The following is a 16647-nucleotide window of genomic DNA, read 5'->3' as shown; positions in this document are numbered from 1 at the left end:
TTTTTTTCCTTACAGTTGTTGCTTTAGAAGGCTGTGGCTGCATTGGAATCAGAAAAGGGAAACATAGCCACTGACTACAGATAGAGAAGAAAAAGCAAGTTTGCCAAAAGATTCAGCACATCTTTCCAATGGAAAAAACATTTGGACACGTGAAAATCTCTTCTGGAGTAGTGCATAGTAATATGTAGCTCTATGGACTCATCTATGATTAAAATGCAGGAGATCGTGAAGATGGTATTTCCCAGAAAAAAATATATCCAGGCTACACACATTCTATTTATGTACTGAGTTTGTTATGTATTCTACACAATGTGGAGTAAATTTGATATCCCGCCTTTATTTTTAGGAATATAAACCCCTTTTAATAGCATCTAAATTGTATTTGCCTATGCAGCTTCAACCTGTAGAGACTGATGTTGGGAGACAAGAAAAAAGCAGGCTTTCTTTTCTCATGGAGAGGGATTTTGCTAGTCTTGTCTACAAGTTTACCAGTATCAGTTTTCCATAGTCCCTATCATAGGTGCAATTTTAGCTATTTTAGGACTTCAGCTTCCTACCATAAAAGTAGGTGACAAATTGTGTTGGCAGTGAGGTGTACATAATCTTACTTTTTATTATAGAACAAAGCTGCAGGCTATCAGAGGTCTTGGCTTTTGGGTTTTGTTCCTCAAATGAACATGCAAATCTAATTGTCTTGCATCTTCACGGGAAGTGAAATGTGTTTAAAGTAGTCCTGTAGGTACCAGCCTGCCATGCACCTGATTTGCCGCTACCGTAAGCTTTTTTGAAATAGCAGCTCACATCCACCACCCCCTCCAAAGAAAGAAAATAAGAACGTGTATAAATCCGAAAGCGTTTTTCAGTTTGTTCAGACTAGTTTATTTCAGCGAGCCGTCACTTCCCCGAAGTGAAACATCAGTTTGAAGGAAGATTTGTAAAACAGGCTTGGGAAGATTTGTCACAGACAAACCTCCAGCCACACACCACACGTGTCATCCTGCCCGGGCCGTACCCTACTTGTATTTGTGTGTGGAAAGGCTCGGTTTCGGTGATGTCCGCAGCTACTGTTGCCCGTGTTTACACCTAGGAGAGCGATGCCTGGACCTGCGAATGGCCAGTGTTAATGAGGAGCTGCAGAGGCTGCAGCCCGCCGGGCAGCGATGGGCCGAGGGACCCGCACGGCAGGTCAGGCTCGGGGGGGGGCGGGCGGGGGGCAGAGCGCGGCCCCGGTCGCTGCCGCCCTGCGGCTCCCCAGCCCCTCGGGCCCCGGGATGCCCCGACGGGGAGAGGCTGCCCCGGGGCTGGGCGGGGGGGGGGGCGGGAGAAATTCCCTTCGGGGGGCAACGGCCCCGGGAAGCGGCCGGCTGCGGCCGCGGGAGTTTGTGCTGCGGCTGCCGTGAGAGAGGGGGCAGCACAGGGGCCGGAGGGGAGGCGGGAGGGGACCTCGGCGGCCCCGGCCGGGCGGGCAGCCGGGGAGCGGAGCCCCGCCGCGGCGTTCCCTGCGGGCGGCCTCTGTCCCCCCGCGGGCAGCCTCTGTCCCGCATCCCCTCCCGCTCTCCCCTCCTTCCCTCTCCCTGCTCATTGACGGCGGGCAAAGCCCGCCCGCAGGCACAGATGGCACTGCCACAAGCCGGGCTGCGGAGCCGGGGACGAGCCCGCCGGAGGCAGCCGGCGCCGCCGCTCTCCTCCCAGGTACCGGGGTTTGCGCCGCCCCGGACCTGTCCGGGGATCCACGTTTCCTCCCCTCCTTCTCCTCTTTACCTTGTCCTCCTCTTCTTCTCCTTCTTCGTTCCTCCTCGATCCTCTCCCCCCACCCCACCCGCCGAGCAGCCGCGGGCGCAGCCCCCCGACGCCGCGGCCGGCCCGGGCGGTGCTCGCCGGGGCCGGGGCCGGGGCCGGGGCCGAGGGAGGGAGTGGCCGGGCATCTCCCGGCAGGGAAACGGGGTCTGGGGCTGGCAGCCTGTCTGTGCGTGTGTGCGCCGGGGGGGAGGGAGGCATGGGGGCCGGGGGGTGCCGGAGGAGGGACTATGGGGAGAGGAAGGTATAAGAAGGGATGCGGGCAGGGGAGGGGGGCGATGGAAAGAGGGGGTGCGGGGCCGAGGGGCAGGCGCTGACAGCTGCTATCCCCGCACCCACAGTCCCCTCCCCCGGTGCCGCCGTGGGGTGGGACTCCCCGGCGGGCCACTGTCTCCCGTCTTGTTCCCCACCCCGGCGCCGGGGGTCGGTGCTGGGGCGGCCGTGCCGGCGGCGGCCGGGCTCCGCCACCCGACGGCGCGTCCCGGACGCTGCCCCGCGGCCGGCGGCACCCCCGGGACGATGCCCCGGCTCGGCGGGGGCTGGCCGGCGGCTCCGCGCCTCGTCCCGGCCGCCGCCGCCGTCCTGCTGGGCGCCCTCTGCCTCCCCGGGGCGCTGGCCTCCTCCCTGCTCACAGGTAAGGGGCGCCGGCGGGCGGGGGGGCGCGGAGCGGGCGCGCAGGCTGCGCGGTGCCCACCTGCTGCGCGGGGCTGCCTGGCGCCGGGAGCGCGGGAAGGGCGGACGGCTGGAGGTGTCACCGCGTGCTCTGGGGCAGGTGAACGCGGGAACCATGCTTCCCCCCTCCCCAATTCCTCCCCCCTCTTCTCTTCCCCCGCTTTCCCTCGAGGGTTGTGTTTTCCTGATAGCTGGGGCACGGAGGGAAACGCCGAATCAATTTCTAGCGCGAGCGAGGAGCCATTAGCTTTCAAGAAGTGATTCCAACATGACAGAATACCAGCTAATCACAGCGAGGGCCATAAAGGGATTTCTAATTCGATTCCGTCTGACAGTCAGCCTGCTAATTTTGACTCATTTGCCAGTTGGCTGCGGTGCGTTGAAAGGATGCTCGGTTTAGGGCTCGTGCTGCACTCCTGGTCCAAGTCCTCGGAGTGTAATGGACAGCTTTCTGCTGGTTTCACTGAGCTCTGGATCTGTCGTTATAGAAGTATCTTGCTTTGCATGGAGTACTCATTATTCTCCACACGTCATCTGAGAAGAGAAAAAGCGTCCTTCTTTGCTATAACTGGGGCACAAAGAAAGTCTAGGTTTGTGTGGCAGTAAAAGGCCGGTCATTTCCCAGTTCCCTTTGGAATCTTAGAGAAATGCTGAATGTCCTTGCTTGCTTACACTGCGCAAATTAAGGCAAGATTTAAAATCAAAGGCTAGGAATGGAGCAGGGTTAAACGTAAGTGCGACGAGGACAGTTTCCAAAACCAGCTGGGGGAATTGAAGTATGTCAGTATTTTAAAATTTCTATTTCTATTTCAGGATCCGTTGCAAAATGTGAAAATGAAGGGGAAATTCTGCAGATACCATTTATCACAGACAACCCTTGTATAATGTGTGTTTGCCTGGTAAGTTTGGATTTCAGATAGTAAGAACATTCAGACCTGTACTAAAAGTAACGCACAGAGAGGGGAATATTTCACATAATCAAATCTTGGGTGCCTCTGTCGTCTTTATGTAACACAAGGTTATCTCAGAGCTGAGCTAATGGAAAGTAATCCAATCCATGATCTGGCAATCATTTCTTTGACTTTAAAACTCTCGGGCACAAAGTTGTACATGACTTTAATACGACATTGTGAAACCACATTTACCACGTGAATTTGGAGGGAGAAATGTTTTCGCAAAGCTGGGGTGCACACACGAGTCTTTGCGTGTAGTTCAGCAAAGAGAGTGGAAGGTAAGGGTTGGAAACGCTGCTGCTTCGAGCTCCCACGTGCTTAGTCTCGCACATGAGTGGCTGAGGAGCTGCACAAGGGTTCAAGGTGAAGGCTGTAACGTGACTATGCACGCTGTAATAAGACTACAGTGGAAGCACAAGTGATGCTTTCATCAGAGCGCTTTGTTTCAAGGATGACACTGCCTGCTGTGCTGGGAATTCAGTGGTTAATAATGTTGCTAGCTGATACACATTTTGGGGAGAAACATTCCCTTTCCTTGTAACTCTGCTTTGGAGTTAAGTATTTTTGGGAGCAGTTCAGCTGGACAAGCCAAGGCTTAGGAGATACTGAAAAGCAGTTGTTCTAAATAAAACTTCCTACAATATATTTAAAAGAAAGCTACAAACCTTAATTTACTGTTGAATGCAAAGAAAAGTATAGACCAGAAAGCCCTATGTTTTACATCTTGGAAGTTACAGAATAGCTGAATGTACAGAACGTGTTCTACTTTAGGACTGAAATATCAAGATACCCCCTCCCCCCCTTCTATTAGCACTATTAATAATTATTAGCATTATCCAGCATTATTATAAGCCTATAAAAGCCTTAAAGAATTGTTTCAGACTGCCTTTTAGAAGGCAATTTTGGCAACTGTAGGACCCTGATCATGAGCATCCCGAGGTTGATGTATATTGCTGCACTGGGTTCAATAGATTTTAAGTGAGAGTGATAACTTTTTAGCTAATAGTGATGAAGAATAAGTTATTGATTCTTCTGAGTAGAGGGAGATGGGGAAAGGAGGAGCATGGGATGTGGTGAGTAAAGAAATCAAAGGGAAAATGAAAAAAAAGACAAAGCTGTGTTTTATCATGGATCACCTTCCCAAATATGTCTGCCACCACTCTTGCTAATGGAAGCTGGTGTTAACCAGCGAGGAAGCAATTTATCTGTGAAGGAGCAGAAGTTCAGTCTTGGGCATCAGGGCAATAATGCATCAGGGTAAAATACTCATAGATCTCTCTAGACCTTGGCTTTATTGAATCAATGAGCACCCTTTTAGTGCATGAACATGGAGAACTGCAAAAAACATTGGTTGTAAGAACTCTAAATCTCTGCGGTTTGTAGGGCTTACTGTAGTGAAATGGCAACTGAAGGCATTTGGCTCCCTTCTATGCAAGGGGGACACTATGTTTTAAGAGTACAGATGCCTAGTGAGTTACTGCAGTTACCTGCACTGGATACTCTGTGTTTTATTTCTGCCAAAGGATAAATGTGATCTCTGTTTCTTCCATTGGAAGTTGGGAGGCCTGGTAGAGGAGAAGGAAACCAGTCTGGAGATACTGACTTTAATGCTGTGACTTATTGGACGGCCTGTTGCTGAAATCTTTGTTCAGGCCTGCCACAAGGGAAAAGATCAATTTTAAGAGGTCTGGGGAGAGCAGAAACAAAAGAAACGATGTGGTGATTTGTGACCAGGAGGGAAAAGAGAACCAGGTTTCCTTACATCCAACTAGAAATATTGATTGTTTAAAAGCAATTCAGTGAGGAACTTTCTCTGGAAGACTGATCATACTCTTCAAGGGCAAACCTGATGGATGTTCATATCGTAAGAAGTGAGCAACTAAAAAGAGAGCTTAATCAGCTGTTCCAGGAAGGAAGCAATTGCTTTCCAGGAGAGGACAGAAAATTCAACAGAGGGCACTTGTGTTAAAAACACCAGTAAAGTGAGTAACTGAAATATTGGATTGGTCTATGGCAGGTCTCCTCTAGCAGTGATACGTTTCCATGACTGCAAGTTGCCATAAATATCTGCACAAGTTACAGAAATCTGAACAGCTCTGGGAAGAAGAGGAATATCTAAATAACTCCCTTCCAGGACTTTCCCCATCTCACAGATGAGAGGAGATGGGGTTGAAATGCTGAATGTTTGACAGAACTGACTCTGCAGGTTGTGTCCTGGGGAGTATGGGGATGCATCCTAGCAAGGGGGAAAGAGGGAGGCAGCATAAGCAAAGAGATCTCCGGCTTTCTCTTGACAGGCTAAATCAGCTGGGAGGGCAAAGCAACAGGTAGTACTCTAGGAGCACATGTGGTAAAAACTGGGAACTCATAGGTTATGAGTAAGCTGCAGTAATGCAAGAAAAACTGCAAAGAGCCATTACAATGCATTTCCTTACACACCGCTGAGAAGTCTTGGTAGGAAGACTAAAACCAAAAGTTTTGGTGAAGACAGGGTGGACTGATTTCCATGATAGGAACGTGAACAGGAACAAGGCAGATGATAGAGCAGAGACTGGCTTCTGGGGGTGCTGCTTTAATAAAGCTTCTAGCTCTTGCTTTAGAGTTATTGGTAACACAAAACCCTGAATCTGGAATATGAAAGGGATGCTGGTGGGGATCTCCTAGAGATAGACAAGTCTAGCTACCAAACAAGATGAGTTCATTCTTGAGCATCTGCTGTAACATGTGAAAAGAGAAGTTGTGGTGGTACAGGAATTCAGACTGGGGGACATGTGCTGGAGACCTCATATATAGTGCATGGTAAGTCATTCACTTCTGAAGTATCGGTAATGCTTTTCTAATAAAAAGGCACTGCAGCCACCATGAGATTACTCTGTTTTGGACTTTCCTACTTGCTGAAATGTGGTGGAGTGCACAGAACAGCACTGATGCTTGCCCTTAATATAAGGAAAAAGGTAAGACTAAGAGCGTGTATGTGTGTGTGTAAATGTACACTATGGCTCTGTATGCAAGAACGGTACAGCTGAACAAGTAACTATGGCTAAAATCGAGAGTTCCCTAACTTGTAATTTATATGTCTTTACTTTATGGTCTTAATAATGCCCATAAAAATAGTCATTTTTAACATCTATGGGACAATAGTTTCAATGGGAACCTTTACAATTGCAACACTCTAGCAATGGTACGTTGCTGTCCAACTAATCATCTCCAAGCACTTAATAAACATGGATGAATTAATTACAGCTGACAGCAAGATTTGGCTATTTTTATTATTTTTTAGAGAAAAAAACATCAAAATCAAAGAAGAATTGTGGTTTATCCACAAGGAATTTCTTGTAGGACTGTGATGAAAGCTCGGGTCTCCTAACTTCTGGTCTAATGGTTTGACTACAAAGCCATCCCTTCTCACTTCATGCACTTTCACTTTACAAGTGGACGTGGGTGGAATAGTCACAGTATGAACACACTCATTTTCTTTTTTGTCTAGCTGACAAGGGGCAGGCTGCACAGATGCTAGGTTTTTGGTATGCCTGCTCTCCTGAGCTTGTTCTGAGGCATGGATGGGCAAAGGCAAATTAAGACTGACTTTGTGATCCAGAGGTTTTGAGAGCTATGATTTATGACTTGCTGTTGCTATTTGCAAACTGCTGTTAGAGCTAGTGTGCTTTGGTCTTCTGCCCACTTCCATTTCGAATGTCTGTGGTTCTGTATCTCCGACGAGATATGCTGTCTCCAAAAGCTACCGTGCCACCTGGCTTTCCATAGCGTTTGAGATACTGGAATAATGCAAAGCAGGCTGAAGGCAACAGAAAGTACCTGCTTTCTCGTGCATTCACCTTATACGCGGTTAAACACACAAACTGGAGAAAGCACTGGCATCCTTAGTACTTAGAGCTAATGGGTAAAACAGATACACAGAAATTGCACTGGAAAATTGTTTTTCTTGAAGCTAGGTCACGTAAAAAGTGCAGGACAGCCCACTTGTGAAGCGCCATGGCTGAGTATCCCATTGCAACCATGGTTATAATTAAAGACTTTTCTGATTAAAGGATGGAAAATGTTCTAAGCTGCAGCAAGCTCTGTATCAGTGGAAGGTGGAACAACTGAAAGGAAATGCTGTATGTGATGGACAGTAACAAGGACTAACTCAACACAACTGTGAAGAAAATGTCTTGTCAAAAAAAGGGAAACTATTGTTTCAGATAATGATATGGCCCTTGACAGTCCCCCAAAAAATATGTTGGAGAACATATGAGTGTGAAATTATTTTATGCTTAGTGGTCAATAGTAAGAAAATCTCATATCCTGCTGGCTTCTGAAAATCAAAGTAGTGAAACTGTGGGTAATGAAGTTGACTGAAAAAAGTTTGGGTTTAAAAGAACTTGTCTGAATTGGCAGTTATGATTATAGGTTAAACTATATAGTCTTGATGGTATACATAATGGAATTATATTGATTCAGTTTGAGGAATTGATTCTTTTATTCCGGTTATTAAATGCTGTAAGAGTGCAAGCCATTATAACTACTAAATTTTCATCTAAAAATGTTCTCCTACATCTGTGGAAAAATGACTTTATTTCAATCCATAGCAGCATTTCACACACCTTGTGCAGTTTGAGGAACCCAAACATGTCATGTATGACAGATTCAGATCTTTATATTTCAGATGTGAAAGTGTTGGGCTGAGGGTAGTTGAGGCATGAGTACATTTCTGTTAACAGAAACAAAACTTCATAAATGTGAAAACTTATGACATTTTGGTAAGTTTTGGACTTCTTGTATGTGAGGATTTCAAAATGTTAGGGGAAAATGCTATTAATGGAATATTGGGGTAACTTTTGATTAGATTTATTTTATATGGGTGTTGGCATAAAAAATAGACATGCAATATTTAAGTTCAACTCTGGTACAAGTACGGTAAATGATCAAGTACGGCAGAGTTTTTGTTGGTACAGCTTTTTGGCTGGAAGGTATCTAAAACTCAGAATAGAAGTAGGCTCACACCTGATATTATGGCATTTGCTTTCAAGAAATATATACTTCAATATACGCGTGGAAAAGACATAAAAATGCTACAGTCTGTCGGAAATAGGTGAAATGAGAACCTGTGCATAATTATAGGATGAGAACGTAAAACCGCCACAGAATTAACTTAGCCTGAATTAAACTTCTGAGTGCTGAGTTTTTTGAAGGTGAGATGAGCTCAGCAATGGCAACGATGACAGGCGGTGGTGCCAGTGATGGTGAGGAGAGCCATGTCATCTCATGCTCATTTATCATGATCTGCATGGACCCTGAACCACCTTGCCAGAAGCAAGCAGAGATCCAAGAATAACCTTTCCATTGCCCAGTGGTATATGTAGTTTTAAAATGAACGTACCAAAAATGCCAGCTGAAAGAGACAGGTGAGAAGCCAGGAACTGCAAGAAAATAGATAAGTATACCTCAGCTAACAGTGGCGTTCACACGGCAAGAGCTTTTTTTTTTTATTATTTTATTTTTTCAAGAGAATGAAGGGTTTTATTTTCCGTGTGTTCTTTGTGGGGAGAAAAAGTCTTTTATTATTTTTTTTTATTTTTCCAAAATACTTTAGAACAAAGTGAGTTGTGTCAAGAAACAGCTGATAAAAGCCAGTAGTGATCTTGACAAACCACAACTAAACCAGTGCCATTTCCCCCACCTTTTTTCCTCCCCCCTTCCCTCATGCCTGCGCCTCAAACTTGCCAACTGCACCTGAAGAGTGGTAATCATATGTCTCAACCTTTTATCACCTAAATCCAGAACAGAAGGAAATAAATGTGAGCCAGAAAGTGTAACCAAGTGTTGGAAACCTGAGAAAAGTTTGGAGACGGGAGCTCAGGAAACTAGAAATCAGAGCTTTGCTTGGCGTAAGTTTTATTCAGCATGAAACATCATTCTGTAGTTTAAATTTCCGCTTTTAAATCTGAATGTGCAATGTAGAATTTGACCTTTGCTCATAAAAAATTATGTTAAATTCATTGTTATAACGCCTAGTGTTCTACCTAGCTTGAACCAACAGAGTAGTGAAAACCAAGTGCAAGCAAACCAAAACCCAGAGGAAATAACCTCAACCCTTGGTCTTCCCTGCACCCCCGCCAAAAACTCCATCTCCTGATTGAAGACTAAAGCGAGAAAGCTACTTGATTTGCTGGGGTTCTTTACCTATAGCATAGTTGATTTCTGGGGTACCGTACACAAGTTGAAAGCACATAGCTAGCCTGAGAGCAAGTGTTTGACACATGTTCAGTGAAGATGGCAGTGTTTGAGTACATCAGGATTCAATTGTTGTTGCGTCAAGGTATAATGTGGCCCAGATGACTTTTAGTGGAGTAGTGCATATTAAAAAAAAAAAAAAAATCATCAAACAATTCTCCCATACCTATTTTATTTAATTTAATTTCAATAGTTTACATACATCAACTACAGAATCTACCAAGACTGCATCTTCTTTCAATTTAAATATTCTTGGTCTTTATTACTGTATAATATAATCAGCTTTCTCTTCACCCACAAAAATAACAAAGAGACAAAAAAGCCTATGACACAGTAGTGTACTGGTAGTTTTCACCCCCATATTACTGCAGAAGAGAATGTTGTTTCGATTGGTCTATGAAGGGTTCCTGGAGCACAAACATTCTCCAACATGATGAAAGCTTTATTAGTTTTTATCCAGTTTAAAAAAGATACAGATGTATATGCCATCTCTTAAATGAAAAAATCCAACACTCCACACCCCAAAAACAAACCTTGAAAACAAAATCCAGTCATAACCCCATGTCTGGTGCAGCTGGGTGTCCCATATGTGCTTTGTTGTGGAGACCAAAGAACAATATATATAGATATAGTTCATATATATATATATATATATATATATATATGTATATATATATTTTAAAGATGTTTGGCAAGTGAGAAGTGAATAGAATCAAGAGCCCAGAGCTGGTTAATTACCTGTTGTGGCAGTGATTGGTCTGGTAGGCTCTCCTGAAGGATGGTCCAGGTAGGTTCAGTTGTACTTGTTCTTAATTCATGCAGTACCTGTAAGACGAGACTTTGGCCTGTCTGAGAATGAAGCACAAACTATCTATGGTAGAAGATGATTACTCTAGCTTGATCCTTTTAAGTTTCCAACAGCAGTGCTGAGGCAATGTTCAAGTCAGTTTAGTACCATATACAGGTATAACCACCCTGGCCAAGTAGTACCATGTGCAACAAATCCCACATCATTTTCTCCTCTGAGGAATGAGTATGGATTGTATACCTGGGTGTTGTGTTTGGGCCATCTGTGGACCTTTTGAAGTCCACTTTCTGCACTTTGCTTCACATCCCAGAGGTGCCTCAGAGTGTGGCACATCCCTTCTCAAGTACGTTTGCCTTCAGTTCACTGTGCTTTATCGTGACATTTAGTTCGGAGACATGGTGCACCATCATGTGTGACAGCTTATGATGGAGCCTGTCTGGAAATCTGCAGGCTCGAAGGAGCTATTTCATGTTGTTCTCAGACCACATGGCATAGTGAAGAGTTCACTACTTGCACATTTCTAACATAGAGACAGCTGCATTGAGCAAACATACATACAAACACAGTGCTGAACTGATTATAGGTCTTGGCAAAACCCTCCTGGAAGAGAGCTGGTGATATGTCACTGTAAAGATGATGAAGGTCCCATCCATCAAGTATGGACATGAGATTCTCCTTGGCATAACTAAAGGATCAGAGAACTGAAATACAAAAGAACATCTTTAAAATGTATAAATAATATGTAGAAAAACATGAAGGGCACAAAAATGCCATAAACTAAATGGAAAAATGTAATATAAGTTGCAAATGTCTTTTGACTGTGCCTACAATAAGTGCAAAATGGATCAGTCTAAGTTAAGGCACTTTTTTATTGCCAATAAGAAAAACATTATTAAAGAGCTGGTCCAATATCAAAATGTCATTTTAAAAGCATACAGTTACCTGTATATAGTTTTTATTAGCTTTCAAGTTTCTTCCATTGAGTTGTTAATGGTCTTTTTAAGAATTATGGTCCTGTAAGTGAATGGCTTACAGTGTCAGTATGTCTGCTGTTCTGCTTTGTGCTGCTATATAAAAATAGATATTTTTTCCCCACCAAATATCTGGTTTTATTTCCCCATTATGTTTTAATAGAAATTTTTGAGGGAAGAAAAATATTAAGCAACAACCAGAAAATCAAATGAAAATGCAATCTTTTTATATTGAGCTTATGGTCAAATAAAAGGCCATTGTGAAGAAAAAACAATATTGCATAAAAGCTTTTACCTGTAATACCACTATTAAAATTACTATCATACCGGTACTTGCTCATATTGTACCTAATAACTGCTGTAATTACTTCCTCTGAGGCCTCTTGGCATCTTCATCTTATGCATTAAGCTGCAGCTAAAAAATTCCTAGTCTGACCACTTGTCCGATTGAGCTCTGTGCAGCGTTTTGCATCCAGCTGAATCAAGTGCTGAGCTCTAGGCCCAAGTACAGCATGGACCCCATCCCTTGTTATCCCCAGGAGCTGACCTTGTGCGCTGAGACCTGGATTTCATATACTTTTTGTCTGCCTCTCCCGTTTAGTTATTAGACTTTTTCTGGCTTTTTTTTTTTTCCATTTTCCCCCTGTGTCTGGAATCCACTTGCTTTAGATAGTGATCTAAAATGGGCTGTTAAACTAGGACTGTGTACCACCACCTCACTGAAGAAATAACATGTCTTCATGCATTGTATATGATTTGCCTGCTCTTTACTTGTTTCCTCATCTGTTCTACACATCAGACTCCTGGCTGTAGTTTTCATTTTCTGTATTGTATCTTAGATTTTTCAGAGGGAAGCATTGTATGCTTGTGCTGCTAAGTGCTGCAGCAAAAGGCAGTACTATGAAATAGCACTGGATTTCAAGATCTATTTTGTTCTTGGGAGCACAAAGGATAGAAATGTGATAAAATACCATTTAGAAAAAGGATGCAAAAGATCTGATGTTTTCCCTGACAAAATGAGTCCCCAGGTTTTTTTGAGCCCCTCTTTTAAGTAAACCATTTTGCAGAGCTTCAGTATTAAAGATTGAATCAGATCATCTCTAACTCTGCCTTAGAGCTACGCTTGCATTATTACATTGCATTGTGCACAAGAGCAGGTCTAGTTCACATGGGACATCTGCAGTCAGTCGCATGGTAGCGATGCTGTCTTACATATGCATAAACCCCAACCTGCAGTGTTGAAACTTCCTGTAAATCAGATATTTAGTGCAAATCCCTCAGCAGTGTAGACGTTCTCATTTAATTTTTAAATTTCTCTGTGCTGAGCACTGTGTTGGCTTCAATATCCAGAGCTGTGCCAAACTTGAGAAGCTGAAGACTGCCATTTCTGCTTCACACCGAAAACCAGGTATTGCGCAGCCCTGGGCTGCTAGGGTGCCCAGCGTAACTCCAGGCAACTCTGTTGGCTGCAGGGCCAGCTGCCCCTTTCTCCAGATGGTCGTGGTATGGCTCACCTCCTCTTTTGTAGCTAAAGATCTTGCTTGGGGCATAGAAGCAGCAGCTCTGCACTCCTCCTTCCCCGGGGGGGATGCAAGCCAATGTGTCACAGAGCCTTGGCCAGGAAAATCAGGTTTCTGACATCATATAGGCAAGAAGTCGTGTGGTTTGGGTTTTGTTTTCTTGTTTTGCTTTTTTAGCTGTTCCTGATGTCTTTACGTTCAATTATATTGTGTCTTCAATGGGAACTGGGTCTTCCCCAAGGTTTGGAAGCATCAAAAAGTATTCTGATGGCCAGCTAGAGTCATACATTTGCATCTGTTTTTCTGGTTTGTCTTATGATTTATTAGTGGCTGAAGAATAACAGACCTTGATTGTCCTGAGGTTGTCTCCTCCCCCATTTTTTCTCTCTGGGTGGTGATGTGCAGTTGAGGCATGGTTTGGGAGAGATGGGGAAGAGCTGATAAATGACTGCTCTAAGGCTACGTGGTGTTTATGATCTGATTGCGCCAGTTAGTGAAACACCTTCAGGTTGTGCTGCTTGGAAATCATTGTGGTAGGAAGGAGCCAGGCAGGGTGGCTGGGCTTGAGATAAGGCTATTAGCTGAAGGATTGCCTGTGGGACCTAAAATACTGATAAGAGCAGCAGGCTCTCATACTGCAGAGAGACTGTGGATCTTTTGCTTGTGACAGAGAATATTTTTTTTTCCTGTATGTGGCGGTGTACAGCTGATCATTTTAATATTTAGCACTTCCCTACCCCAATACTCAGTTCTGGGGAGAGCTGGACCAGTTAACTGGTTGGGTGCATTGGTGATTCAATCTGGCAAATGCTTTTGATTGAAATAAATGAATAAAAGTATGTTGGCAGGCAGAATGCTAAGCATGCAAGCTTTTTAGCCTGTAAACCAAAGGTTGGTGGATGGGTTGTTGGTAAAAGCAGCGTATAAAAAAAGCTGGACAATTAAAATCATTATACATTCAAATGTTGATGGTGTGGTAGTGTAAGAAAGCTTTTTAACAGACACATGCTTGAGGCATAGTTTGTCTATGATCTAAACACATTAAGCATTGCTGGAGAAACTTGCTGATGTGGACATTTAAGATGCAGCATCGTGCACTGATACTGAACCAGGACTTGTTTAACATGAAAATGTGGAGGAAACAGAAGAAGCGTGCAATTTGTATAGCTTCTGGAAAAATGGATGTAAAGGTCCAATTTAACTTGGCAAAGTTTCTAATCCTCAAGCAAAAACTGTTTGACCCAAAAATCAATCTGAAGTGGAAAATTAAAAAATATCTAAAACTATAGGCCACGATAGTAAGAAATTTGAGTAGTTTTATGTACTTGTTGTTACACGAAGGGTACATGTTCAGTGCCTAAAACTGTATATAATAATTTTAGTGTAAAATGTATCTTTGATGTCATCAGGTTTCTTGGCATAATTAAACCAGCCTACATATGGAAACATACCAAGGTGGGAGCCAAAAAGGGAAAAAGAAAGCAAATCACCTACAATAAAAGGGAGGTTCACTGGAAGGCAGCCATCTGGAGAGACGAGTAGGCCACTCCAGCCTGTTTGCTGGGCATACCTCTTACATAGAAGGCAGCATAAAAATTCGAGGTGAGACAGAGCTTTAGCTGAGAGGATGTGGATATGATGTGACTCCAGGAAAGTTATGTATGACTCTGGAACCAGAGGTCTAAAAGGCTTTTAAGCATCTTCTGAAGACTTAATATTACTACTGTGTGTTTGTGGACAACTTGTCACTGTGGCCATAAGGTACTTTTACCATCCAAGGATTTAGGTTAACACACTGAGTAGTGCTTAGGTTGGGCTGTTGGCCCAAGCAGCCCATGCTGACTGTCTTGTCTCCTCCATTGAGAAGACACTCAGAACTGGGATTTCTTTCAGCCAACATGCTGAGCAGAGAGAGAGCTGACAGGAGTTCCTGAGCACAAGGCCTTACCCTAAACCCCTCTCTCTGTTTTGGAGCCAAGTACTTCACGCTGTGCCATTCAGGGTTCACTGCTCTGACCCGCGTGACAGGAGCACCTCCTCTTATGTCATACAGCTTGGTAGTTGGAGGCTGTGACAGAAAAGGAGTTTATTGTCAAGTATATGGAGAGTCATTGATGCAGAGATTAGTGATCTCATCTTGGTCAGGAAATTTCCCACTTTCCTTTAGGTTAGAGAAGTGTGTTTCAATTGCCTGTGTAAAATGCAGCAGTGTGGACAGGCTGGATGAAATGCTGTTCCTCTTCCAACCCAGATCAGGCTGTGACTTGGCAATGAGGGCTTTCTTTAATTGCAGAGGAAGGTACAGTTAATAAAAAATTAAGTTTCCAAGACCTCAAGTGGATACTTTTTAGTTTTCTTCGGTCCAGCCCCAGGTTCTCATTTTTACAGGGCACTTGAGTCTCCCATCGTCAGGAGTCCTTCTTATGCTAAAGGTGTGAAACCTTTGGATTTCAGACCATCTTTCCACCTCCCCTGTGTTTTCCCCCTGGCTACCCAGGTAGTAGCGTTGCTGCCTGAGTTCTTGCTCTTCAAAGAGCACAGTGCTGTCCCACACAATGAAATCATCTCTGGCTGCCTTGTGAGTGCTGTGGACTTTGAGCCAGGCATAATCCCTTTCCTGACATTTGAGTCTCATTAATTGGGTTAACAAGATGCTATCTGCGCTCCATACGTATGTAAATATAACCTGCTAGCAAAGATCTTAATGGCACCTGATATATCACACTGCCTTTACATCTATCAAGAGGTATCACTGCAGGAGTCACTTCCAAAAGCAGGTTGTGTTCTTGGTCCCATGGGTCCCTTTATAACCCATAAGAAATGCTGGTGGTCAAGGCCAACCGTTCAGATGTCTTTAAAGTGTCCCACTGGTGACTGAAAATCACTTTGTCAAGATGACAAATGGCTTGCGCATACCCCATTCACCTTAGAGCTTCTCTCTAATGTCAGCTCCATTTACTTGTCAGAAACAGGTATTTTTTTTTTTTTTTACTTCCAGCAGTGCAAGTGGGGCAAGGGAAAGGAAGGAGTGAAGGTAACACAGGCGGAAGAAAAATCTGCTTGTATGGCTTCTATTCAATGTATTATTATAGTTGAAGTTCACAAGCTTTGGACATACCAGAATCTGTTTGTTTGTACATGTGCAAAACAGAAAGAAGGGAATTTGCTTTTCAGAAGTGAGAACTGTCCCTGCAGGGCTATGATTATGCAAAAACATGTTTTAACCACTGGATTTTTCAAGCAGGAAGTGGTTGTGCAATATTAGTTTCTTATTTTGGGCAGCAAACTTCTTTCCAGAGCAACATTTAAAAATAACTGTTTAATTAACTGGGTCTACCCAGTACATAGGGCATTGTGCATGTGTCTGTGCTGAAGAGCTCAGCTCAAACCTCTGAACTCGCGTGGGTGGTTTCATTGACTGCAATGGTATTGTCATGTGGCTAAGTGATCACTGCTGTGCATGAGGGCTGCTACATCTCACCCAAAAGCAGTGAGGGCCAGGCCACAAAATACAGTCAAAGTCATCTCAAGGACTGTGAAAATGACTTTGACAGCTTTGGCTTCTAGTTTCCTCTCAATGACTTCCATATCACCTTTGCTTAATTCACAAGTCAAAATATGCTGCTTCTCCTAAGAGCTACAGCGTTGGCTGAAATTTTGAAAGTCACAGTCTAACTTAATTTGGCAATACA

General features: G+C 44.1%; 1 protein-coding gene across 2 annotated transcripts in view; it reads left to right on the top strand.

Moving 5' to 3' along the window:
• The first annotated feature begins 2316 nt into the window (after nt 1–2316).
• The window catches only part of BMPER (BMP binding endothelial regulator), a 148883-nt gene continuing 134552 nt past the window's right edge, over nt 2317–16647 (top strand). The window contains exons 1-2 of one of the 2 annotated variants that reach the window (XM_074898158.1): nt 2317–2431; nt 3283–3368. In XM_074898158.1, coding sequence (XP_074754259.1) covers nt 2317–2431; nt 3283–3368 — 201 coding nt within the window. Of the gene's footprint in view, nt 2432–3282; nt 3369–16647 lie in introns of those variants that run through there. The other variant, XM_074898159.1, reaches the window with a different exon arrangement.

This window comes from Athene noctua, chromosome 2 (genome assembly GCF_965140245.1).
Source record: "Athene noctua chromosome 2, bAthNoc1.hap1.1, whole genome shotgun sequence".
In the NCBI taxonomy this organism is placed as follows: domain Eukaryota; kingdom Metazoa; phylum Chordata; class Aves; order Strigiformes; family Strigidae; genus Athene; species Athene noctua.
This window is presented reverse-complemented; position numbering and strand designations above follow the sequence as displayed.